This window comes from Uranotaenia lowii, chromosome 2 (genome assembly GCF_029784155.1).
Source record: "Uranotaenia lowii strain MFRU-FL chromosome 2, ASM2978415v1, whole genome shotgun sequence".
In the NCBI taxonomy this organism is placed as follows: Eukaryota; Metazoa; Arthropoda; class Insecta; order Diptera; family Culicidae; genus Uranotaenia; species Uranotaenia lowii.
This window is the reverse complement of record NC_073692.1, coordinates 258,906,304-258,933,708: the sequence shown is the minus strand read 5'-3', so window position 1 is coordinate 258,933,708 and position 27,405 is coordinate 258,906,304. Positions and strand designations below refer to the sequence as shown.

Genomic DNA, 27,405 nt, shown 5'->3' with positions numbered 1-27,405 from the left:
CGAATATTTATTTTTTTAAATTTAAACAAAAACAGACTTGTAAAATTTTTCAACTGATGTTGGATAATTTATAAAATATCCAAAAGTAATGTTGAAAAAGCTTTAAAATAACCAAAAACTTATGGTTTCAGTAAAACATTTTAAGTTTACCCGTGTATTTTTCACTTTAAATAGGATTATATATCGATTATACTTCTTGATATATCCAGACTTGTCCACAAACCAAATAAAGAATTCGAGAAAAGTTAAATCTAACCGGGATGGACACATATTTTTTAAAACTTTCCGGATTTTACCCGGATTTATTCAGATTTATTGCTAAATCAAATAAAAAAACTGAAATGTCTCTTTGAAAATTTTAAAATTTTGCGCTACAAAACGATTGTTTAGAGTAAGTTTATTCGTTAGATACGATTTGAACACTGCTGTTGTGATTCGATGAAAACTTTAAATTTCAAGTAGTTTTATTTTTTTTTTCCTTTTGTACGTCTGAGAATGATGTCTAGTTTCTGTTCAGATTTTCGTTTTTTAATACAAGTTTTTCAAAGAATCGTTCAGGCCCGACCCAGCCGTGTGGATACGTATCGTAGAAAGTATTGTATGCTTAAGGTTAAAGATCATCGTTCCTTAGAAAAAAGCTAATTCAAAAAGCTTGGCACCTGTTTTGAAATGTTTTGCCCAGATTTCATTGGAACCTAATCTCTTTTGTGATAAACGTCCCAGAAGCGACAAGTTATCTGATGTCAAGCTAATGGTGACATTTTGAATATTTAAGAGATCTCTACTTAAAAAAGATCTGATGAATTATACATCTGGTTGGAAATAATCGACTAAAAATATGAGGGGCATTAAGATGGCAGAAATAGAAGAAAAATGAATTTATTGTTTAGTATTGAAAATTCAACAAAATATTCGACCGAATATTCGGCCGAATATTCGTTTGGTCGAATAGTTGAAAAGGTCACTATTCGGTATTCGGCCGTTCGCCGAATACCACTATTCGGTACATCTCTAATCCTGAGTAAGGTAGAATAGATGAAATATAAATCCCGTCTGAAAGCGAGCTTGGGAAAAAACGACAGCAAATCGAAAAATTTGTTATAGTATGTACAATAGACTGAGTCGATTTGGGGTCATTTTGGAATTTCTCAAACCCTGGGGTCTAAAAAGCTTCGTCTTGGTCAAAAACTAATCCATGATTTTTTGCAAAATTTTTAAGTAACGTTTACATGAGTAAATTTGAACTTTTAGGTTTGTATGGGAAAATTGAATATTTTGTACTGAAAAATCGACATCATTTTTGTTTCGTCTGTGGAACCGAGCCAGCTGATGGTTTTTGTGCCAATTTATAAAATTCCTAAAGGAAATTTTCCATTGAACAACTTTGCCGAAGACTGTAACTTCGAATTCTATTAGGAAAAAAAGTTATTAGCTGTTTAACAGGGGTATGTCTTTTCGCATTGATCGATAGTAAATTCTATTGACATCACTGCTTGAGCCTCGCGAAATGTTGCATGGAAAGAAGTCACGCAATACCTCGCTAGGCAGCCTGCAGGGATGTCAATTGAATTTATTTTTTATCAATGCGAAAAGATATACCCCTGTTAGACAACTAATAACTTTTTTTCCTAAGAAGATACGAAGTTACAGTCTTCGACAAAGTTGTTCAGTGGAAAATTTCCTTTAGGAATTTTATAAATTGGCACAAAAACCATCAGCTGGCTCGGTTCCACAGACGAAACAAAAATGATGTCGATTTTTCAGTACAAAATATTCAATTTTCCCATACAAACCTAAAAGTTCAAATTTACTCATGTAAACGATACTTAAAAATTTTGCAAAAAATCATGGATGAGTTTTGGACCAAAACGAAGCTTTTTAGACCCCAGGGTTTGAGAAATTCCAAAATGACCCCAAATCGACTCAGTCTAATGTACAATAGACCGCTGCAAGTTTTGTATGGAAATTTCAAATTCTTTAAATTCTCAGAATCTTCCATAACATTTTTTTTTGGTTGTTTTTGCTGCCAAAAATAGCAATAATAATTTTGGAGTTTCAATTTTTTATGGAAATTTGTATGGGAAAATAAATTTTCCATTCAAAAATCGCTAAACATGTGCTGAAAGATCCAAAAAATAATACTTTGCATTTTAAATATTCCATGATTCTTGCAGCATGATTCATGTGAACAGAGCACAAACCTAACTTGTACCCCAGAAAAAATATATGATTTTATACAATTTTTTTTATTTTTTTTTTATTTTAGCGTTTTTGACAGCTTATTTGAAAGCTGTGTAACCGTAGGGTGGGAGTAAAAAATCCTCAAAAAAATACTTTTCATAGCCAGGGAATCTATTGATTTATATTACCTTTGCAAAAACATTTCATGAAATTATTTAAAGCTCTAGCAAGCCGAGTCTGCCATTTTTAAATACTTTTCAATAGATTCAGATTTTTTTATTTGGAAATGGTTATGACATTTTTCATGAAATGCTTAGCTGCTGGTCATGTTAGCAAAAAATGAAGCTTAGGAATAGACAAAACCAGAAATCAAAGACCAACTTCATTTCAAGCTTAGTTGAATTTTCTGAATGATATAATGTGCAAAAATTTCTTCTTCCATACAAATTTCCATCCCAAAATGAAACGCGTTACGATTGCTCAGAAATCATCTCAAATTTTACGCTGATGCTTGGCATCGAAAAAACATATGGGACCAAAAAGCCATTTTTTGCAGCGGTCTCATGTACAATATTAACTAACAATATTAAGAACAATTTAAACAAAAATCATGTAAAAATATAGCTTAGAATCAGTCTGAATAACAATTTCAAACAAATTTCTTCATGATTTTTTTTTGTAGAACAAAAGTTGTTTTGTAATCATAAAACGTTTAGAGTGTTAATTTAAACTAGGAAATACTAAATCCCGCCATGCTAAAAAAAGTACAATGAAAAAAATTTCCAAAAGAGTAACGGAAACTTTATAAAAAAAACCAGAGCTATCTTAAGTCATTCAAATATTGCCAATTTGTTGGGAGTAATAGGTATGACTAAGCATTTTAGATTGCCTGCTTTTTTTTTAAAACAAAGGAAAAGCCCTGTCAAGCCTGGTGGTCGAGATATCGAGAAAAATGTCCTACATGGATGTTTTGGAAATGTGAAATTTGAATTGAAAAATGTTTTTTCATGTTTTCATTTTTCACTTTTTCTCTTGAATTTTCATGGGAAAAGTCTGGATTTTTGTTTGATTTGCCCGGCTATTGCCCGTTTTTTTAACGAAAAATTTAAAATCCAAGGCCCAGATTTTTCCAAGTTTTTGGGTTAAACTGCCCGGATTTTTCCGGCTTAAATACGCTCAGAAAATTTTCTGGAAAGCTTAGAAATGACGTATGGGAGAGTGAGGAATCAAGGGCCACTTTTTTTCTTTGTTCCATAACTTCTTTATTATAAAATATAAAATGAAAACAAAAAATGGTATGGTTTTCTACATTTTTAAGGTATCATTTAGCATTTTTTTTTTAATTTTGAAAAAGTTTTTTGCCCAAATTTTGACTGTTTCAAAAAAAGCATTTTTTTAATTTTGAAAAATGGTGGGGAATCGTGGGCCACTAAATCCAAATTATAATTGTAATTTCATAATTCATTTCGTTATTTGAAAGCATTTTCAGATCATGAAATAAAAAAGAGAGTTGTGTATGATCGAAAAGATTCATAAACCTGGCCTCCGAACGTTTTGGCATTGATGACAGGATGGCAGGATTGACAAAATATTTTTCATAACTCTTCATTTGGCAATAAAAAAACTTTACAGATAGGGATAGGGGAAACGAATTTTAAGTTCTGAATGAGTTTGAAAACATAAAAATATAGGTGGTTCACGATGTGTGGCCCACGATTCCCCACAAGCTACACCCAAAATTCAGCCTCTGTGCCAATGGCGTGTAGTCAATTACACAGCATCATTGGTACAAGAAGATAACGCGACTGGTGCTGATTCGATTTGCTCCCACCGGCATTAACATCCCAAGTCAACCGAATTGCGTACGTCTGAAAGAAACAAAATAAAAACGTTTTCACGTCCCTCCCTATCGCATCATAAGACGAAGAAGGATGGAAACAAATACCGGCCAACACCAGGCAGCCAGCGAACCGAGCACTGTGCGTGTGAATGTAGCAAAAGCAACAACAAAAACATCCTTCTAATTCAATCCCTTCAAGCCACCGGCAAACAAGCACGGCCGAGCTGTGCGTGTGTATGCAGTAAAAGCAACAAAAAAAAAAACATTCCTTCAATTCAATTCGCCGGCAAACAACCACGGCTAAGCTGTGCGTGTGTATGTAGCAAAAGCAACAAGAATATATTCCTTCAATTCACCGGCAAACAAGCACCGGCCAAGCTGCCCGGCTTTAGCAGCTGTGTATATGTAGCGTGTGTATGTAATAGCAGGCAGTAAGCAAAGCACAGTTCTCATTCAATGGGTTTCCCTTTGCCTTCACTCCCGTTCCCTTTCCCGTTTCCATCGCAAGACAAAGGACTACCTTGAAAGGCGGCCAAACGCCGGGAAGCCACCGTCGTGCGTTTTTTTTTTGTGATTGTTCGACGGCAGAAAGCCTATGACAAATATCCCTCGTCCTGTATGAAGCTCAAATAGTAATCTAGTTGGTGATTTGAGTTCGACTCTCCCTACGGGCGCTGTATTTTATATTTTTATTTTCTTGTTTCTGGGATGAATTATCCAATAGGAACGAAATCCCATAAAATGTTTTTCTTGTTTTGCTTGAATGTAGTGGTCATGCATCATTTTAGTTGGGAGCCGAGTCCTTATGCCAGTTACGGTTTTTCAAACATATCATCTTCGGCACAGTGCACATTTCAGCGCATTATCGGCACAGAGATTTGCTAAATAGGCATTGGATTTTTGCAACCTCTTCTATGGGTGTATGATAAGCAAATTGTTTGCGTTTGTGTGACTCATTGATGTTTCGTCGAAAATTCCTTTTCCATGTGAAAGATCATGACAAAATTAAGATCATAAGCGTATGAGCATATTTTTGTTATGAACTTTAGGTTCCCCAGCGATGCAATTACCGGGTACTTTTTGAATTATGCAAGTAATTTCTTTCAAGTTTTTTAAGCTTGATAAATAAAAGAAGCATATGCTACGTATTTAAGTCAACAACATAGAAAAATATGCTCACGCCAAGCAAAAACGATGACAGTTGGATTGAGATTTTTATCTCAACACACATCTGAGATATTGAAAGTGGCCCACGTTTCCCCATGGCCCACGTTACCCCACTCTCTCCTATATGATAATTATAAATTTTCTCATACATTATTTTTTCAACTAATGAAAAGAGAAAAGTCAGGGTCTGAATATTCCTTTTTGGATTATTCGAAGGAATATTTGTATTTGATGTTATTCTCACAACCACACGAACAAACAATTTGTTAGATTGGCGCCCTACGAAGCATTTAAGTACATATATTACTTTGTGATCTTGGCTCTTTGATAACTGTTCGAAGGTTTATTGCATACTCAACGGCGCTTATTGTGCTACTGCTCACTGTAAATTCAAATTCAAAGATGATTTTTTTCAAGATTACTCAAAATTACAATTGTTTGTTTCAGTTTTTGGGAAAAAGGCCTTAAATTTTTGAGTACATACAGTGGTGTGCGGAAAAATAGTAACGCCACTCAGTCTTACGCAATGGATGTGTGTAATAAAAAAAGAAGAATATTATTTCATTGTTTTTTCGAATGGTTGTGCATTTCTAAACATTTTTTTGTAGAAAAATACTTATAAACGAAGATTATTTTTTCGAACGCCGCTGAGAATTTCTCATTTATAATAATAGAAATTCTTTTAGTTTTTTAGTCCTTCCAAAGGATATCGTGAAACAGGAAACTTTTTGAATTTAAACATCGTACCTCAAATTATCATGACTCGTTCATATAAATGAATCCAAGTTTTACCGCATGACTTTGAATCAGCCCAAAATTCCCGTTCAGTAAACATAATCCTGGTTTATCCTTTTCAGATTTTGCATTTTCTTGTCACCGATGCTTATTTTTGAAGAAATGTTACCGGTGGTGCATACATTTAGGGGTAAACACAATCAGAATTTTGCTGTACTTTGTACTACGATCTCCATTTATTTAGATACTAGCTGTTCCCATACGAACTCCGTTTCGCTTTCAACTTGGAATATGTTATGAACAGTTTGTATGAAAGTCAATAGCCAAATATTTTCCTGATGCATTTCCGAATTAATTATTAAGTTATAATTGCGAAAATATTGAACGAACACCTCTTCTGTCGTCTGCTACTTCATTTGAAATCAGGGACTGATTGCCTGTGCCAAAAAAAAAACCGTGTAAAAATTTCGAGTCAATCGTCTCATAACAACCCAATTATTGCCAAAAAGTCAAACTCCTTTTGGTGGCCTCTTATACAATCTTTGATATCTGAAGTCGATTGTACGTCTCTGAAAACTACCGTGTGCAAATTTTCATCCCAATCCGATGTATAATAACGACGATATTTCAAAAATATTATAAGGTTAATATGGACGACCCTATTGCCCTCCCCTTACGCTGAATTCAATACCTGAAATCGATTGATCGTCCCTCAAAACTCTCATGTACCAATTTCCTTTAAATAGATGTATATATACATATTATTATAATAACGACAATATCGCAAAAACAGTGAATAGTTTATATGGACGACCCCTTGGGCCGACCCCTGACTTTAATAAGTGAATTCAATTGTTTGTCCCAAATAACCTCTATGTGCCAATTTTCAACCCAATCCGATGTATAAAAACAGCAAGATGACTAAGATATTGAAAACTTAATATAGACAAACATCATTTTTTAGGAAGCTTGAATAGATTTGGCCTTAGGGGAGAATGAGGATACTTGATCCCTGGGGATACTTGATTCCTTAGCTATATCTCCAAACTGGAATGTCTTACAAAGATCAAATATTCTAGAAAAATGTGCCAAAATGAGCAAAATAACAATGCTTGTAGTTTAAAAAATTTTAACAAAATTATTGTTTGAGTAATTGAACTTTGGTTTGCAAAATTTCACAAAATGTAACTTGAAGATCTTTTTGCATCACTTCAAAATGTTCCTTACATGGGAAAATTATTAAAAAAATATTTGTTCCAATGTATCAATCGTTCGAGCGTAAAATAAACTTCATAATGCCATATTTTCAAAGCAATCGAAAACTCTCAACTTTTTTCAGGAAAAGTTTTCTAAAATGTTGATTATGGGTACAATTGATCCCTAGAGTTGGGTTACAATTGATCCCTCTTCCAAACGGCATATTCTTCTTCTGAATTGATCGTTATGATGGCTGATTACGAAATTACTAATATTTATCCAAAAACTAATATTTATCCAACAATTGTCTGAAGAAAAGAGCAAAAATAATTAATTTTCTCTTAATCATAAAAAATAGCGCCTTTAAGTATGCAATGTTATTAGCGTTGAGACAAAGTTATAGAATTTTCTTCTTATGTCTGCTATAGATTGTGAAATGAGAACAAACATGACCAAAATAGTTAATTAACATTCTATCTTGGGGTTTTGTTTGATTTTTATACAAGGATTAGGGCTTCCTGAATAAAAGATCAAGTCTCCTTCAATAGGGGATCAAGTCTCCCCTAACTTCAGAAAAATTTTTTTACTCCCACGAAAATGCTTCTAGTTCATCAACGGGTTCAAGTATCGTTCTAATTTTTGGAGCATAGAAACTTGAAGTTACAAGCTGTCAGAAAATGTCAAAGACGGCGAGTTGCTAAATTTTTCCAAAAAGATATGGTGAAAATAAGAAAAGGGGATCAAGTATCCCCACTCTCCCCTATAGTTTTATCTTCAAAAGATTAAACTGCTTTTTTATCTTTTCCATCTCTTATCTAATGAAAATATCTGTTGAAGATTATCCCACTTTTCTATATGGATGATTTTATTGAGCATGTTAAAAACTCACTTTGCATGTTTTCAACTGCATGTGTGTATTTTTTTCGCTTTTCAATTTCGCACTGTTTAATTTAGTTTACCTTAAATGTTGGAAGTTCTACTAATAGCTTTTGAAGTTATCGAAGACAAATCATTTCGAAAACACCATTTCTATATTATGAAAAAGGTTTTTTTTTGGAGTTCTGTTTTTTTTTTCATGGGCACAAACATCCTATTAATAGATGGTAGAATCGACAACATTGGTCATCAATGATAACTCAAAAGTTAGAAATTGATCAGTGAAATCGAATTGGATAAAACTCAAAACCTCAAATTTTATTATCTTATCAATTTTTCAATCCCCATCAAAATTCCAATTGAAGCATTAAAATCGCAGCCTTGAACTTATAAACTCTGAATCTAAAAATTTTTTCTTTCTCTATGAGGAATTCCAAAAATATAAAAATGGTTGACCTTCAAAGCCCCCCAGCAGAGGTAAAGAGCACTTTGAAAGCCACTACAATTCTAGTCAATATATTCCTAACAGGCTAGTTGTATTTTTCAATCAAAATGTAGGCTTATAATTGTATCCAAATATCTCGTACCGGTAGCATGTGCTTTGAACAGTAGAAGGTACACACAAAATTTTCGAGGCCCGAATTTAGCAAAATTTTGCTCAAATTTGACCTGCTAGAAATTTAGCAATCATTTTAGCAATATTTTTTCACTAAAATTTTAGCAAACAAGAGAAAAAGTTAGCCGCCGCAATTTTTACTCAATTTTCTAGCAAAATCCGAATAAAAAGACCGCCTAGAAATTTTATTACAAAATTTATAATTTTTCTTTTCGAAACGCAGGAAGGTTATCAGATTTCTTATAAAAAACACTAATTCCTTAACTTTAATTTATTTTTTTAAACTTTTTCTGGATTTCCACTTTGTTTTACAACACTTTTTCGACGCCGGAAGAAATAAATAAAATAATTTCTTCCGGCGTTTGTACCAAGTTGTTCTGGATGTTTTCATCGTCGACCAACATGAAACAGGTTCCCTTTTCCGAGACTTGACAACCTCTTGGGTTAATTTCCGGCTTTGGTGTTGTGTTTTCGGAGCGCCAACCTGGTGAAAAAAGCAAATTTAACACATAAAAACTCGAAAAGTTTGTATGGGTCTAGATAATGGTCTTTACCTGTTTGCTTCCAGTACAGATCCGCTTGGTCGTCGTCCGCTTGGTCACCAAAATCACCGCTGGCACCGAATTCCCGTAACCCAACTTATTGTTTTCTTTTCGGCGGTAAAGGCGGCTGTTATTCAAAAGAAAAGCGGCCAACAAAATTAGTTTTTACTAAAATCAAGCAAATTTACCTTTTTGCTAACTCAACAGTAAAAAAAATATTTTGCTAACGGAAAGTAATAGCGAATTTTTGCTAAGTCGAGCCCCGAAAATTTTGTGTGTACAAAAAACACCCGCCAAAATTTTCACTTTCAAATTTTTAATGCTCAGCAAGCTTCGATTTGCTATCCAGTACATGTGAGCTCTGGGTGGTCGTTTATAATAGCCTGCCCATGGTGATGGTGAAAATAATCCCGCCAACGAAACGAACGGAAACGAAAGTCGGTTCACAAAATGGGTGCCATGACTTTCGGTTCGGGGGAATAAAACCGTTGTTGTATGGATGACCCCCTTCAAAAGGGGTCATCCAAAAATCTAAAAACATTTTTCATCATTCCTGGTCCTAATGAGCACCCATGCCAAATTTCAGCTCTCTACACCCAAAATTCAGCCTCTGTGCCAATGGCGTGTAGTCAATTACATAGCATCATTGGTACAAGAAGATAACGCGATCGGTGCTGATTCGATTTGCTCCCACCGGCATCAATCTCCCAAGTTAACCGAATTGCGTATGTCTGAAAGAAACAAAATAAAAACGCTTTCACGTCCCTCCCTATCGCATCACAAGACGAAGAAGGATGGAAATAAATACCGGCCAACAACAGGCAGCCAGCGAACCGAGCACTGTGCGTGTGAATGTAGCAAAAGCAACAACAAAAACATCCTTCTAATTCAATCCCTTCAAGCCACCGGCAAACAAGCACGGCCGAGCTGTGCGTGTGTATGCAGTAAAAGCAACAAAAAAAAAAACATTCCTTCAATTCAATTCGCCGGCAAACAACCACGGCTAAGCTGTGCGTGTGTATGTAGCAAAAGCAACAAGAATATATTCCTTCAATTCACCGGCAAACAAGCACCGGCCAAGCTGCCCGGCTTTAGCAGCAGGGCTAGAAGTTGGTCACTTTTTAGTAACTTGGTCACTTTTTTCAGGCTGGTCACTCAGAAGTTACTTTTTTTAAAATTTGGTCCCTAAAGTCACTATTTTGTATATAATTTTCTTACAACTGAGCTTATTTTTTAAAACTTTTTCTACTCATCATTAAAAACATTATATTGTTTCACGACAAGTGGTATGTATCTATTCATTAGTTTATTATTAGGTTATTCGTTTATTATTTGTTTGGCGGGTTCCTTTTCTTTCCTTTCGAGTCCTGTGGGAATTCACACGACCTAAATTGAGAGAATGGCTCAGATTCAGTAATGAAGATTATTGTTTTGTTTTGCTTTGATATATCGCTTACACTTAAACATTATATGGATGACAATTGGAATTTAAACAAAAATAGTTTTTCGCCTAAAAATATTTAGTTTTTTGTTAATTTGTGATACTTTACCAAAGTTTTGGCATTCGTGTCAAGAAAAAATATTTCCTAAAGTGACACTATTACAACATGTTTAACCAAGATTTGATGTGTTATGACTTTTAAAGCTTGAATTTGTTAAAAATAATTCTTAACTTAATTTTTAAAAAATCAATCGCAATCTGTACAGTGAACTAAATCACACGGCAGGAAACATTCCATGCTTTCAATGCTCTTGGTTGTATTAAATGGAAGGTAAACTTGTGAAAAGTGACTCAATTGAAACGAAAATATCGGATGTTTCATTTCTAAGTTCCCTTTTTTCTAGACATTTTCGAATCATTTGAAATATTGGTAGATTTGTAATTTTTGTACCTTTTTAGAGGTTTACTGATATATTTTCTACAATATTCCAATAGGTGTTTCTTGGATGGATACAATATTTCTGAGATGTTTCTTGGATCTGTTAATTTTTTAAAGAAACTGTCGTGTTTCTTTTCTAGTAAATCTTCCTAATGATTGATTTATGAATCATGCAATAAAGTCTGCAGTGAATCTCTTAGGAAATGTTCCATTTTTGTAAGTAAATTCTCTTTGAGTTTTAAATTAGTTTTAAATTTGAAAAATTATATTCTACCTTGAAGATTAGTCTCGTAAAATTATTTAGCCTTTTTGTGTTATTATCATCTTAAGTCAATTTTTTCGCTTAGCTTCTTTAAGTCATTGTCAATCTTCTGTCAACATTTTGTCTTTATCTTTTTTCAAACCTCTATCATTGTTTTGTCACTTTTTCATGAGGACCTAAACATTTTTAGTTTCATGACTCTTTAATAAAATGAAATTTCTATAAATGTAAATCTTAACTAAATTTCAAGTAAATTCTTTAAACTTTTGTGTGGTTTAAAGTGATGGTTGTGTGATGGTTTGATGGTTTTTTATTTGCATTTGTAGATCTCTCACATATAACAATTTTGTTGAAAATTTTGGTTTCTATAAATTTATTTCGAACTGTTAACTTTTTTAAATATAATTTTAGACTTTTTCAACTGTTTTAGTGACATTGGAAAAATTCTGATGATGTATACACTATAGAATGAATTTTCAAAATTTGTGGGTTTTTTTTCAAAGAAAATGGATAAACTCGAAGTTTTTGTCGGACTTAGATGTCCTAGTCTTTACAGTACGATCTTCTGGTTCCCTCCCATTGTTTCTTTAGAACTTTAGGATTCTGCAGTCACTATTCTTAAATAATCTAAGCTTATTTAAAATGTTCCTCTTTTGTCCAACATATTGCTTTTATACAAGTGAGGCCAAGAGCCTCCCAAAAAACGTTTTTCAATTATCAGAATTGTCTTTAAAGCGTTTTGTTTTAGTTTTTAATGACATTTTTTAGTTAGTTTTCGTCTTGATCTGGTCACTAATTTTACCCTAATTTCACTTCAAAGTAACTATTTTGCCCTACTTTTTTACCGCATGGGCGCTTCTAGCCCTGTAGCAGCTGTGTATATGTAGCGTGTGTATGTAATAGCAGGCAGTAAAGCACAGTTCTCATTCAATGCACCCATAGAAGAGGTTGCAAAAATCCAATGCCTATTTAGCACATCTCTGTGCCGATAATGCGCTGAAATGTGCACTGTGCCGAAGATGATATGTTTGAAAAACCGTAACTGGCATAAGGACTCGGCTCCCAACTAAAATGATGCATGACCACTACATTCAAGCAAAACAAGAAAAACATTTTATGGGATTTCGTTCCTATTGGATAATTCATCCCAGAAACAAGAAAATAAAAATATAAACCACAGCACCCGTAGGGAGAATCGAACTCAAATTACTAACTGATTGGTCTTGCCAGACCGACATCTTAACCAGTGTACTATTTGAACTTCATGCAGGAAGAGGGATATTTGTCATAGGCATTCTGCCACCGATCAATCACAAAAGAAACGCACGACAGTGGCTTCCCGGCGTTTGGCCTCCTTTCAAGGTATTCATTTGTCTTGTGATGGAAACGGGAAAGGGAACGGGAGTGGAGGAAACGGGAAACCCATTGAATGAGAACTGTGCTTTGCTTACTGCCTGCTATTACATACACACGCTACATATACACAGCTGCTAAAGCCGGGCAGCTTGGCCGGTGCTTGTTTGCCGGTTAATTGAAGGAATATATTCTTGTTGCTTTTGCTACATACACACGCACAGCTTAGCCGTGGTTGTTTGCCGGCGAATTGAATTGAAGGAATGTTTTTTTTTGTTGTTGCTTTTACTGCATACACACGCACAGCTCGGCCGTGGTTGTTGGATTGAAGGGATTGAATTAGAAGGATGTTTTTGTTGTTGCTTTTGCTACATTCACACGCACAGTGCTCGGTTCGCTGGCTGCCTGGTGTTGGCCGGTATTTATTTCCATCCTTCTTCGTCTTGTGATGCGATAGGGAGGGACGTGAAAGCGTTTTTATTTTGTTTCTTTCAGACATACGCAATTCGGTTAATTTGGGAGATTAATGCCGGTGGGAGCAAATCGAATCAGCACCGATCGCGTTATCTTCTTGTACCAATGATGCTATGTAATTGACTACACGCCATTGGCACAGAGGCTGAATTTTGGGTGTGGGTTTCCCGTTTCCTCCACTCCCGTTCCCTTTCCCGTTTCCATCACAAGACAAATGAATACCTTGAAAGGAGGCCAAACGCCGGGAAGCCACTGTCGTGCGTTTCTTTTGTGATTGATCGATGGCAGAATGCCTATGACAAATATCCCTCTTCCTGCATGAAGCTCAAATTGTACACTGGTTAAGATGTCAGTCTGGCAAGACCATTTGGTTGGTGATTTGAGTTCGATTCTCCCTACGAACGCTGTGGTTTATATTTTTATTTTCTTGTTTCTGGGATGAATTATCCAATAGGAACGAAATCCCATAAAATGTTTTTCTTGTTTTGCTTGAATGTAGTGGTCATGCATCATTTTAGTTGGGAGCCGAGTCCTTATGCCAGTTACGGTTTTTCAAACATATCATCTTCGGCACAGTGCACATTTCAGCGCATTATCGGCACAGAGATGTGCTAAATAGGCATTGGATTTTTGCAACCTCTTCTATGGGTGTAGCTCTTAAGGCAGCTGAGCCTATTGAAGACAAACATACAAACGAACAAACGGAAATTACTTTTTATATATATAGATAGATGTAGGTGGATCGGAAATGTTCGACTGATCGACCATTTGAAGTTCAAATTTAACGCTCAATTTGGAATGCAGGAAAGACGGAAATTCATTATAATATTTGCATCCGAATATCCATTCGCCTGTTAAGGAGCTGTCCCAACATCGAACACACCTTCAAATGCGTGAAAAAAATGGTTGTTTGTTCAGCAATTAGCAGTCTGGCCGAACGAACGCTCGGCGACTCTCAACATCCATCACGCGATCTTTGCGAGATTTTTGGGCGCTGGAAGTTCAAGCAAGTTCAAGATTTTCGGCATTTTTTTTTTGTATTCTTCTTACAGGAAGAAAACATGAGAAATATTGATTTAAGAAAATTATACTTATTTGAGGTATGTTTAAGAAATATTTCAAATGTTTGTAATATCTAACCGGTTTTTCTTGTCGATTTGTGTCTATCTCTTTGCTTAGAGTTTATACAGCATCGTGAGATGGGTAATTAATTTTATTTTACTGAAACGTGTTTATGAACCGTCCGATAAATTTTGAGTTAAAATCGGCTGCTTAGCGGATTGATTATGTACCTACAAATGTTTAATTCAGGATATTTTTCAGGTCATTAAACTGCTTCCGAACGGTTGTTTGATCTTTTGATATGCTGTGACCAATTGTGGACAATTCCGACACGTTGATGAGGTCGTAAAAAATACTCAACAAGCACCCGCTATGAGGCGATCGTAAAACCACCTAGACCTACATAATTCAAACGAATGACTAAAGAGATGAACTATCTCGCTATGATGTCTTATTAAAAAAAAAGAGTACTAACAAATATTCCCGCTGACTCACCTGTACTATTTGTTTGCTGTTTGTTCTCGTTTTCCGATGCCATAGGGGACATTGCGGCTAACTTCTCGGATGTGGGCCGATACGCCGATGAGGATCGCTGTTGCCGCGAGCATGACATGTGTCCGAACATCCTGCTGCCGGGTGAATGCCGGCGGGGCCTCTGCAATCGGGGTGCCTTCACCAGATCACACTGCGACTGCGACGCAAGGTTTAGAAGATGTTTGCAGAACCTTAACACCGGTAAGTACCTATTTACCTATCAATCTTCTGTTTCAGATCTAAATTCATCGGCAACTATCAAACGGAGGCGTATTACTGCTACTTGTTGATAGGAACACGTGTGTGTCTCACAATCGATACATTGTTTGATGTGTTAATATTGTGTCTAGGTTGGAAACATTCATGAAGGTCTAAGGGCGTTCATCATAATCAACATTCATTAAGACGTTTGACATTTTATTCATGGGTACTGTGTATTGATAGTTTTACTTTAATTTTTTTTTTTTTTGAGTACTTACAGCGTTCGACATATACATTTTGTGAAGCCATGGTAAAATCAAAGTTTTCTAAAATGTATGACTTCATCCCTCGAGTCCAAAAAGGTATATTTTTCTTCTGGATGTATGTATGTAGATTATTTCTAAGCAAAATATTATGAATCCAGTAATTTCCTAATAAATAGGACTCGAAAAAGTGCTTTATCTGTATTAGAAAATTGCGCCTTAAGGTATGCAATGATTATAGGGTAGTAGAACTAGACGAATTTTAAGGATTCATTTTCTCTGACATTCAAACGTTTTAGTTTTCGACAAGAACATTTCCACCTCCTTCGTTTGCAAAAGAATATGAATATTTGCATTAGAGATGTACCGAATATTCGGTCGGCCGAATATTCGGCGCCGAATACCGCCGAAAAACCGTTAAGCCGAATATTCGGCTCACCGAATAGTTGAGCTAAGTATTCGGCCGAATAGGCCGAATAAGCCGAATATCTACTACAGACTTGTAAATTTTTCAATTTTTTTTTGATAATTTATAAAATATCCAAAAGTAATGTTGTAAGTAATGTAAAAGCTACACAATCATTGAAAAGTTATGGTTCCAGCAGTTATTTACGAGGAAAAATGACCTTTATGGGTTAAATTCCTTTAAAAAAGGAAAAACATGGTTTCAGTAAAACATCCAAGGTGTATCCGCGTATCTTTCACTGAAGATCTTGCAGGAGAATGCTGAACGGTATCGTATAACACTTTGATTATAGTTTATTCCAGATTTTCTGGATATATTCCGGCTTGCCCATGAATCCAGAAAATATTCCAGATAAGTCAAATCTGGCCGGGATGTCCAGATATTGTTTAAAACTTCCCAATTTTGCTCGGGTTTATTCAAATTATTTGAAAAATCAAATGAAAAACTCAAATTCTTCTTTAAAATTTTTAAAATTTTGTGTTCAATTATGATTTCTTTTTTAAAATTTCAAAATATACGTAAATTTTGCTTTTTTTAGTTTTTTTTTCAAAAATCGTCCTGACCGTGTGGATATGTGTGGTTGAAAGTATTGTATGCTTAAAGTTAAAGATCATCTATTTTTTCAACAACTATTTTGAAGATATCTTGCTCAAATTCGACCTTCATTTAATTTATATCAGAGAAGCAATTTCAAAAAGCTTGGAATCTGTTTCGACACGTTTTATCCCAGATTTCACAGGAACGCAATCTCTTTGGTGATAAACGCCCTAGAAGCGACGAGTCATCAAATATCTTTTCAGTTATTGATGACAATTTTAAAATCTGAAAGACCTTTACTTAAAAAATATCTTGTAATACATCATCCGATAATATCATCTGGTTGAAAATTATCGACTCAAAAACATGAGGGGTATTAAAAAGGAAAAAAATAGGAAGCATTGAAATAATAGCTTAAGTTTTTTTTTATTAAAAACTCAATAGAATATTCGACCGAATATTCGGCCGAATATTCGTTTGGCCGAATAGTTGAGAAGGTCAATATTCGGTATTCGGCCATTCGCCGAATACCACTATTCGGTACATCTCTAATTTGCATATTGGAATTGCTTGTCTACTTCACTGCGTTTTTACATCATGGAAACAGTATAAACATACAGAAGAAGATGGGTGTCGAAATATAGATTATTAGGTGAATTTTCGGCACTAGTTTTCGACAGCTTAAAAAACAGTTGAAATTTCAAAAAATGGTAGCAAAAATATGAATAAAATTACCGAAAACACTTAATTCAGAACCTTACCCATCCATTGATTGCTTTTATGCTCCCTTTATCCCAATAAAAGGTGATTTTTTTCATTATTCAAAATCATTATTATTTGGTCAATGGGATTGTATTTAACACGTTCGTCGCCACGCTCATTTTGGTAGTTCTACTAGCCGTTCCCAAAGAAATTTTCAGAGAGAGGAAGCTAAGAGGGAGAACTCCCATATTTGAAACGTTTGGCGAAGCTGAGCGGTAAACTCAAGTAAGAGAGCGTAACACGCTTTTTGATGTGACGGAGCCCCCCAGGAAATACACCCGTCACCCGAATATGGGTGCCGTGGCGACGAACGTGTTAACAGGTGAACTAAGAGAGCGAAAATATAAAAATACAAACATGAATTGTTTGAGCAACCAAATAGAAAGATAAGTCTTTTATTAAAATTAGCTCCTGTCGAAATCTAGAGTATCTACCTAATCATTATTTTAATAATAGCATTTTTATTATTTTAATTTGCATTTGATTTAATTTTCCTCGTAATCAACGGATTATTTTCGATTCAATCTTCCGATCCATATATTTTTTTATGTATTCCCAAGATTTTGAGATTCAATTTCGTGCAGAATTTTAAAACTGTACTATCCGATAGACTGCTTTTCATAGTTGGTACCGTAATCCGGGGAAATATTGATCACTTTTTTTCAATGTTTTTCGATTATTTTTTTCTGTTAAGGGGAATGTGGCATGTTTCATATTTTTAAAATCAGTACTCGACTCCAATGAACGTGAAACATGGTTGCAGAAATTTATTAGACCACTTTAAATTTGACAAAAAATCGATTTCATCTCTGTTTTGAATTTGTAGCTTTGGGGTTACATTGATTAGTCTCTATTTCGACGGTTTTAACGAGTTTTCTCGATCATAAACACCTTCATAGTATTTACAAATGCTAGTTTATCAATTTTATCTTGCTTTTTAACGTTTTCTTATAAAATATTTATAATTGCAAAAAGTACTATTATCTTGCATACATTTAGGGGCAAAAATTATAACAATTGCTAAATAGTTTTAGCTACAAAAATAAAAATGAAATTTTACCTTGAAACATTCCTCTTGGCCCTCCCACTATTTGCATTTTCATTTTTTCTTCAAAGTTAACTATTTGGTAGGTTTTCTATCCATTTGTCCAATACGGGCTTACTTTTGGAAAATGTCCTTATTTTTTGAATATCGAAAATTTAAAACTAAAATACTATAAAAATAGCACTATTACAATACATATACAAAGAACAAAAAGTAGTTCTTTCACATTCAACAACCCGTATGCTTCTAAATGCTTTTTGGTTTCATCAGGAGAGCTGTTTATTTGCAAGCCTAGGTAAAAGCGGATATTTTAAGATTTTGAAATTTCATTTTTACTAACTGAAAAAAAAATCAAATACAAACCAAATTTTGTCTGTTTGATACTCAAATCATAGCCTTTCAAACGTAGAAAACAGTTTTCAAAAATTCAAACTATAGACTGAGTTATTGATGATAATGTGCAAGAATTTATTGTTGGTCAAAGATTCCCCGGTGATCAAAGTTACCCCGTTTTACGGTACCACCATTTCATCAGTAGAATCAATACCGACTTAATAGATAGCATATAAATGACATTTATCTTAGTCTTGACCCTTGAGGAAAACCTGAATCCTTATCGAATGGCTTATTAGTCAGGTTCCAATATTCAAACTTTTTCCTTTCAAACGGGGTTATTTTTACTTAAAAGTATGGTGTTTAAAGAAATGCATATATTTATCCTGTTTTTGGTTTGTCATAAGCACTCAACCAAAGACACGAAAAATAAATCCAAATAAAACATTTTGATATTAATTTAAAATATATATATTATTGATCTTCTCAGCTTAGCCAGAATATTACTCATTTAAAAAAAACAGAAATATTTTATTAAAGTTCCAATGTAGGTATAAGCTTTTTGCGTTTATTTGTAACAATTTTTGCTTTTTACTTTAGCATGAAGTGGTTTTCAGATAGCACCTCTATTCAGCATAATTGATAAGATCGATCTAGCAGAGATTCATGAATGATTATTAACCTTATTAACCTGTTTTTGAAGCCTTATGACTCTTTTATGATAACTCTAATTGAAATGCGTTTTTTTATGAAATATTGTCATTATTAAAGCTTTAAAACACTCATAGTAAAACAAAAATCGGTTGATGAAGACCAAAATTATTGGTATAAAACTGTTTTTTTTTTGTTCATCCCGAAAAAATCTACCAATTAGACTGCCCAAAATGAACCGATTTTTGAAAAAGTTATACGCTGCAGGCTAAAATTGATCCTGAGCCTAGTACAAGATCACATGCCAAATTTGGGCCAGATCGGACCACGGGAAGGGATCGCTCAACGAGCCTGAATTTTGTATTGTTCGAGAGGAACATAAAAAAAAAACAGTTTTTCGTCAATAACTTTTGTCTCCTTCGAACGATTTCTTTCAAAAACGGGTTTTCTTAAAGCCTAAATTATAACTGATGGAGAACCGACCAGGTTCTTTTTGTCGAAGGTACCTTGGGATGTGATGTTGGCGAATAGATCCTACCATCGGATCTATGGTTTTGTACGGTAGATCCTACCGTCCAAATTGGTTTGATTTTTCCGGAATTTTCGTGTAAACTTGGCCTTTTCCGATTCCGGAAGGTCCACTGAATCTCACTGGCACAATTTTGGTAGCAAAACGCGTATTTATTAAAATGAACGATATATCGATTAGCTATTTATTAACTTAACATTCTAACTTAGGTGCTACAAAATTTCACGATGCCGAGCTGTGGTTGGACGATCGCGGCCGAGAATCAGCGGTGTGTAGACTCGCTTCGGAAAGAATCATTCGGCTGTTTTTTTCCGAGTTTAACTTGTTGTGTGCAGATTGATTTTATCTTCGTTCCAATCATGACGCGATTGCACACAAAACGAAGAGAACATTTCCGAATTGATGTTTTCCATGCCTCGCAGGAATAAAATCATACCAACGAAACAACAGAACGAAGCGTACCGTACACGAATGCTCACGAGCGATCGTTGCCCGACGGACCGAGTTAACATTCCTCGCACCCTTCTCTCGCTCGTTTCCCGTTCCCTTGTATCTATCAATTTAAGCCACGCCCCCATGCGTTGTCCGATTGATGTGTTCGGCTGCCGAACGAAAACGATTTTTTTTTAATTCGCAGAACTGTTCGTTTGCTTCGCTGATGTTTCCCCCCCGATTGCTGTTTACTCCTGCCGAGTTTACCCGAAGCTTACTTCCTGATGCTTTCCGAGTTGAACTTTAGATAGCATCATTGCAGATTGAGTTTAACGAAATAAAATCGTTCTGCAAAGAAGGGCAAAGTGCGAGTATGTAGACTCGCGATTTTAACATCTCTGCCGAGAATCAACTGCTTCGGGTGATCGCGCCAAAATCGTCGGGTACTGACGGCTACTACTTCTGCTGCTAGTCGACGACCACATCTTCGGGTCCTCTAGGTAGTAGTGGTGTAGTGCGGTGTAGTAGTTTGAGGAGAGCGGGTCGAGGGGCTTTTGTATAAACAATAACAAATATTTCATCAGAAGCTTGCATTTCAATTAAAGTTAAGACAAAAAAGTTATTAAGCTTCAAAAACTTTTTTAAGTGTGATATTCATCACTAAATCATTAAACATGAGGCGTGTAAATGTCCGACCAGAACACTCACAAATGCATGCCTTTTTGTCAAATAATGACCTATTTTAACCATTGTTGTTGCGCTCGATTGCAATTTTTATTGTTTTTCTAATATTTGAGTTTGGATGATATTGAGTTTGGATGATATTCAGTTGATAGCTCGGAAGGAAGTAAGGGCGGAAAAATGCTGAAATTTTATATTGTTTTTTTTTAGAGATTTTTTAAAATAACTGCGTTTATACGAAAAAATAATGATTTTTAGTTTCGTTAAAAACTTGTTATTTAATGAATTCAAACTGAAGCGCATTGTTATGTAAAACTTGTTTTGAAGAAATAGGTACTATAATAGTGACGAAGTAAGAAGTCATGAAAGTTCACAACGCATTCTTTACCCGGGTGCAACTCACAACCTCCTGAAACCGATTTTCATTCTGAAGAATGCAATGAACTCCTCTCAAAAAGTTTGAAGAAATTTCCAATTTTCGACAATACGTGGAGACAGGCAGGCTATAATATGTGACGTTTAAATAAATCATGAAGTAAAAAAGTAGTTTCAAAATCTCAGAATATCTACTTTTTCCAAGGCTTGCAAACAAACAGCTCTCCTGGTGAAACCAAAAAGTATTTACAAGCAAACGGGTTGTTGAACGTGAAAAAACTACTTTTTTTCTTTGTATATGTATAGTTTTAATGCTATTTTTATAGTCTTTAAGAGATAAATTTTTGATATTTAAAAAATAAGGAAATTTCCCAAGAGTAAGCCCGTATAGGAAAAATGGATAGGAACCCTATCAAATCGTTAACTTTGAAGAAAAAATGAAAATGAAAATAGTGAGTGGGCCTAGAGGAACGTGATATGGTAAAATTTCATTTGTATTTTTTAGCTCAAACTATTTAGCAATTGTTTTTATTTTTGCCCCCAAATGTATGCAACATTATAGTACTTCTTTCAATTACAAATGTTTTTAAAAGAAAACGTTAAAAAGCTAGATAAAATTGATTATTTAGCATTTGTAAATATTATAAAGGTGTTTTGTATCCTTTAGAAAACTCATTAAAACAGTCAAAATAGAGACCGATCAATGTAAAGCATGGATCATCCAAAATCTGGACGCACTGTTTATTATACCATAGCGCTCCTAGTTGTCGGATACAGAATGTTTTGACAGTACTTTGTTCGAGAATGTTTCCTCTATCAGTGCTGAAAATTTCATAACGATTCGTTTTGATTCAATAAAGTTACACGTAAAATTAATTTTGGACACCCACGTCAAAAACCCGACGTGGTCTGGTTCAAAAATCGTGAAATCTGAATAAAATGGCCGCTGAGGTCAGTGAATAGGGTGTCCAAACTATGATGAGTGGTTCTCGACAAAAAGTTCTAAATTTCATCAAAATAACATCGGAAATTTTTTTTTCTTATTTTTCCTTTGAAGTGCAATAAAACCCCTACATTTTGATTACAAAACATTTTTATTTCGTTCACATAGCTCCGAGATAGCCCCTTTTTAATGCGTCCATATTTTGCGTGATCCATGCTTTATCTCCAAAGCATCAAATTAAAAACAGAGACGAAATCGATTTTTTAGTCAAATTTGAAGAGGTCTAATAAATTTATGCAACCATGTTTTACATTCATTGGGGTCCAGATGATTTTAAAAATATGAAACATGCCACATTCCCCTTAATATCCCCTTCACCGATTCTAGAGTGTGAAGATTCTGTGAATATTTTTAATCTTATACCATGCTTAAAAATAGCCTTTTTACAATCATTTTGCAATATTTTTTTTATAAAGCTAGTTATTTTGACAAAGTTATGATTCAAATAATGAATAATTTATAAAATCAGTTTATTTTCATACTAAAGTTTTTAAATTTCAACGACAACATACTCAATTCTAAAAAAAGGTAACTGAATATCTTTTGATGGAAAATGAAGCTCAAGAAATAATCTTTCTAATGCTGTACAAATTATTTTTGAATAATGAAAAATTATAATCGGTTCTCAAGTTGAGGGGCGTTTGGAATGGGTCAATAATATTATATTTAGCTTTAAAGTAGCTTTTCTTATTATATCGTCCACTTTTAGTTGCCGGTGAAATTAACATATTTCCGACCAATCATTCGCTGATGATAGCGAAACATAAACAAGTGCGAACGGATGCGTGCCGATCTTTCCGTTCGAACTGCTGCATTCCATGACCTTCACATTGATCATTAACTGTGCTGTGTGTATGTTTTTGTTTACCTTTCTCGGTTCCGACCAACCATCTGCGTTTCAATTCGATCTTCACGCCACCGGCTGCTGGTGAACGCATCACGCAGAAACCGCCAACACCCTGGGAGCCGTCTTCTTCAACGTGATACAGGTGACATGCTTCAGCGAGAGGCGACCGTGTTCATTTTGGCAGAGGTCAGTACCTTATAGATACTAACTGTTAGTTTGGTCCCCCTGTCCTCCCAGAGTGGAGTCCATGCATGCTTGCTCATGCCTCGATCAATACGAGATGGTAATGTATCGTTGGGGGTGTGAGGCTGGCTATGTATTTAAAAAAAATCCACAATCTTTTTATAATAAAAAATAAAGTTAAGTTTTTTTCGTCTATTAGGTATGAAACGTGACTATAATATCAATGAAAATGTGGAACTTAATCATTAAACTCGAAAGGTCACAAAAGTAGCTCGGGCTAGACCTTTGAGCCACGTTATCCTTTTGCTTTTAAAGTTCAAAAATATTTGATGAATAGAAAAAATACACTTTGGCACACTATAGGATGACATATCGCTCTGGCTCCATTTTTGGAGTCAGCCTTCCGCGGGGGCTTCTCGAAATGATTGATGCGAGCATGCGAGAGAATTGTCATGTTCAAGTAGCTGCGCCACCGCGTGTAGCATCAATTGGCTACGCCTGGCAAATTCGGCCCGAGGGTACCTACATTCAAACAGTGTTTTTTTTCGGGCGCTTAGTGTCAAAAGTGCAATAAAACAACTTCAATTACTTATTGTCGTTACCGGTCAAAATCGGATGTCTTATTTGTTCCGTATCTCGGCTTTGAAGGCAAAGGGCGTGGGAAAGTTGGAATAATTTTAACGCAGGCCATTTTACTCGTTACTTTGTAAAGAGTTTTTCGGCATTCAAATTTAAGTGCATTTAATTTTTGAAAACGATGTAAACTACCGATTATGGTTGTGAATGCATTTTTAACGCAGTACATCCACATTAACGAAAACATTGTGAGATGAGATACCTAGTAGTCACCTGTACTATTTTGATGGCCATGGTCGTACGCCAAGATCAACGTGATGGTCGTCTGTAGAAGATTAACATCGAACGCGATCGTTAATTGTCGATCGGCTTTGGTGATCAGCAGTTAAATTCATGGGAGAAGGTTAATGTTCTTCTATAAAATTCGGCAAAACCAAGTTTATTCTTTAAGCCAAGCTTTTTTGAAAATCTCGAACCTTCCAATGCATGCATGCAAAGCTAATGAACATTTCTTTTTCAGTTACCCATCGAGCAAGGATTCAAGCTGCCCGTTACAATTTTCCCCGTCCGATAACTATGTACCACCCTATCTCACACCGGAATATTATCATCATCCTAATGCAGTGAGGCGATCGTACGACAAACGTTCCTACCAAACGGGAGATTTCAATCACTATCAACTAAAGAAAGAGTCGTTCAATTTGATTTCCAGAAACATCGTTAAAGACGTGTTCATTAGACCTATCAATGGTTTCATTAAGTATTACCTGACGGCCAAGTCCGTTGTCTATGGCTGAGACAGAAGTTTGAGAGTATGAATATTTTGCATTGTTGTCAACCAAAGACTGAAACAAAACAAACTTAGCCATTTACATCAGCAGATCCTATCAGAATTAGAATAGCAATAAGTAAAAAAAAACGCTTAGCGTTTTCATTCACCAGTTTTACTGTTTTTTGTCAACTTATTGAAATACTTAATAACTGTATGTAGACTTGAAACTTTTAGCTTTAATCTTGAGACTTTACCTTAACACTCCTCCTACTTTAAACTTGAAAATGATCAAGATGGTTCAATAAACAGGAAAAGTTTTAAGAAATTGAATAAAATGTTTGCTTGAAATACTATAAAACGAGATTTTCTGCCGGGTAGATAAATCCTAAATTGGTTGAACAAAGACGTGAAACATGATCAGCTTCTGCATTTAACTTATTTTACATGGTAAAAATCATGCAATCCAAACTCATCTTTCAAAACACGATTTAAGTAATTTTTGTAATAATCATATTCAGTCCAGTTAGAAAGAATCTACCTATTAAAAGTTTAATTTTTTTTTTCTAAAAATGTAATATTCCGGTCCGTGGTTGAGATAATAAGGAGGGCATAGTGGTAAGAAAATAATTTTCTTAATCGGTGGTGGTACTTCGTGGGCAATAATTTTCTTTCTTTCACTACTCAATATCTGTAACGTTAGCACAGTAATGACTTAACATTCAAACAATTTTTCTTCATTTTTCTCTCACGCTTTACAGAGTCGGCTTCAATGAATCCGAAGCGGATGAGCTGTGCTCCCGGTGGAAATATCGTCCCAGTGAAAAATATGTTCCGATCATGCAACAGAAGTCGCACAATGGATAGATGATAGTCTTTTTCAAACAAATTGCCGGAATGATTTTTGATTAATAAATATAGATTAAGGATTAAAATTATTTATGAATTATTTTGGTTTTTTAATGTTAAAAAATATCACAATTCAGAAAACTGGCCCTTTTATTGTTTACTCTAGAAAAGACAGACTTATATGAAGCTCTCTTCTCGTACTCTCCAATAGCAGGATTTCAACCAATAAGTTTTTTTTTTATCTCCTATCCTCTATAGAAGTAAGTAAGTATATACAACAGATCAATAAAGAACAAAAAACTTAATAACCTGTTATAGGTAAAATTATAAATGACATACCTCCCATACTACATACTGTGGTGAAATGTTTCAAGGAAATAGCCTGAAGGTATACATCACCATGAAATGCTTCCTCTTCTGAGCATACGTGCTATAAAAGAAACAAAGTTTCACACGCTCATATTTTTTTAACCAGAAATGACTGTTTTTCATACATTTTATGGTATTTATGGTAGAACCCCTAAAGTTGTTATTTTTCAATCGTAATGAATCGTTTAATTTTAACCATTTTATGAGTTCATGACGAAAATTTCAATTATGGTTGAAATTCAACAATAGAATGATTGTAAAATCAGTCGCCATTTTTGCAATCGCAGAAGTCTTTGTTTCTTTTCTGGTTCCGCGTTGGACTTACAATTCCGCTGAATTTCTTTATGATAAAAACTGTAAGTATTCACTTGATAATACTTATTATTGAAATTGAACCACCACCGTTGCTATCTTTCAATTCCATTTGCAGACGAGAGTTGTTGTGAAAAAAATATGGATTATATGAAGTTGGAAGCAGCAGCAGTTTATCCACAGACAGCATTTCGTCGGTCGACTCAGCGGAATCTTAACATTCTTTGTTACCAGTTGCCGTTGAATTTTTGGGTAAGTTCTTGTCATCATTGAAAATCCCTATCAACTGTTGCTAGAATAATAACCTTGAAAAATTAATTCTAGGATGCTCCGGAACTCCCCCGTGTTACTGCACCAAGAGGTACATTTCGGTTCCAAAAATCTGCGAGGAAAAAACCAGCACTAAAGTAAATGCAGAACGGGAAGCGAACCATATGGTTCCAATATTGGAGGCGCAGCGCTTCATCCGTAATTGTGACCGCAGGATAATCGACGCAATCAGCTCTTTTACAGTTTCCAACCCGTGAACGGGGACTAGAAACATCATGTCTTGAAATAAAAAATCAGCTGAAAATCGGCTTGAATTCTTTAATTCTGTTTTCCTGTGCTATCCAGATTTTTAGGTAGTTTGGCCATTTCTAAATATAATAACTGCCACATAGAATTAGATTTGAAATGAATCATAATAAAAAACAATTTTTTCCTTTATTTTCGGGCCATTTTTACTTTTTTGACCATGCTTGAAAAATAACCATTATTCAAGTTCTCTGTGGAATCTCATTTTATGAGTTTTCGCTGAAAACTCATAAAACGACTTGATCCACAAAACTGCCATTATGGTTATTTTTCAAACATTAATGGTTCAATATGGCCGAGCGTGCATGACGACGGTGAAGGAAGATTGGAACAGCACGCTGCTGCTGCTATAAATCTAGTGCAACCAAAAAAGTAGTTAGAGAAATGTGTAGGAAAAAGAACAACAGTTTGGGATTGAATCTTCCAATTTGGATCACGACTAATGCTTTTGGAGGTTTGAGCAATTGCAACTTTCAGTCCAGAATTTTCCAGTTAAATTTTTATATTCAGCGTTCCAAATCTGCGATTGGTGTTGAAGTTGACAAGTTGACAATAAGTTTTCAGAAACCTTCATTCGAAGGGTTTCATCGAAGGCTTGGAATACAAATTCTCAGATTTGTGTTTTTTTTTCGCAACATTAAATAATATTAAAGATATATATTAAATTATATCAAAGATATTATATTCTTAGCACAGATGTGATCTTATTATGTTATGTATTCAGAATGTATGAAAACTTGAATTTAGTTTTTATTTAAAGTTTTATGTTATATTTTATGTTTTTCGGCTTTCAAATTCTTATGCTTTCAAAAAATGTGTTCTGGATGGTCTTCAATGAAGAATTGTTTGTTGGCATAGTATTTTCTTGCATAAATATGTTATCTATCTTAAGATAAGTTGTTGACAGAAGCTCCGAAAAAAAAAATT

General features: G+C 34.8%; 1 protein-coding gene and 1 long non-coding RNA gene across 3 annotated transcripts in view; both read left to right on the top strand.

The window, feature by feature from the left end:
• Positions 1-25,295, top strand: part of LOC129749120 (phospholipase A2 isozymes PA3A/PA3B/PA5) — a 29,723-nt gene extending 4,428 nt beyond the window's left edge. The window contains exons 3-6 of one of the 2 annotated variants that reach the window (XM_055744006.1): positions 14,726-14,920; positions 22,943-23,030; positions 24,124-24,990; positions 25,134-25,254. In XM_055744006.1, the coding sequence (XP_055599981.1) occupies positions 14,726-14,920; positions 22,943-23,030; positions 24,124-24,400 (560 nt within the window). In that variant the 3' untranslated portion in view covers positions 24,401-24,990; positions 25,134-25,254. Of the gene's footprint in view, positions 1-14,725; positions 14,921-22,942; positions 23,031-24,123; positions 24,991-25,133 lie in introns of both variants that reach the window. The other variant, XM_055744007.1, reaches the window with a different exon arrangement.
• A 422-nt stretch (positions 25,296-25,717) lies between these two features.
• On the top strand, positions 25,718-26,688 carry LOC129749583 (uncharacterized). Its single transcript, XR_008738092.1, has 3 exons — positions 25,718-25,946; positions 26,021-26,154; positions 26,227-26,688. It is a non-coding gene; the product is annotated as an uncharacterized LOC129749583 (long non-coding RNA).
• The last annotated feature ends 717 nt before the right edge of the window (positions 26,689-27,405 follow it).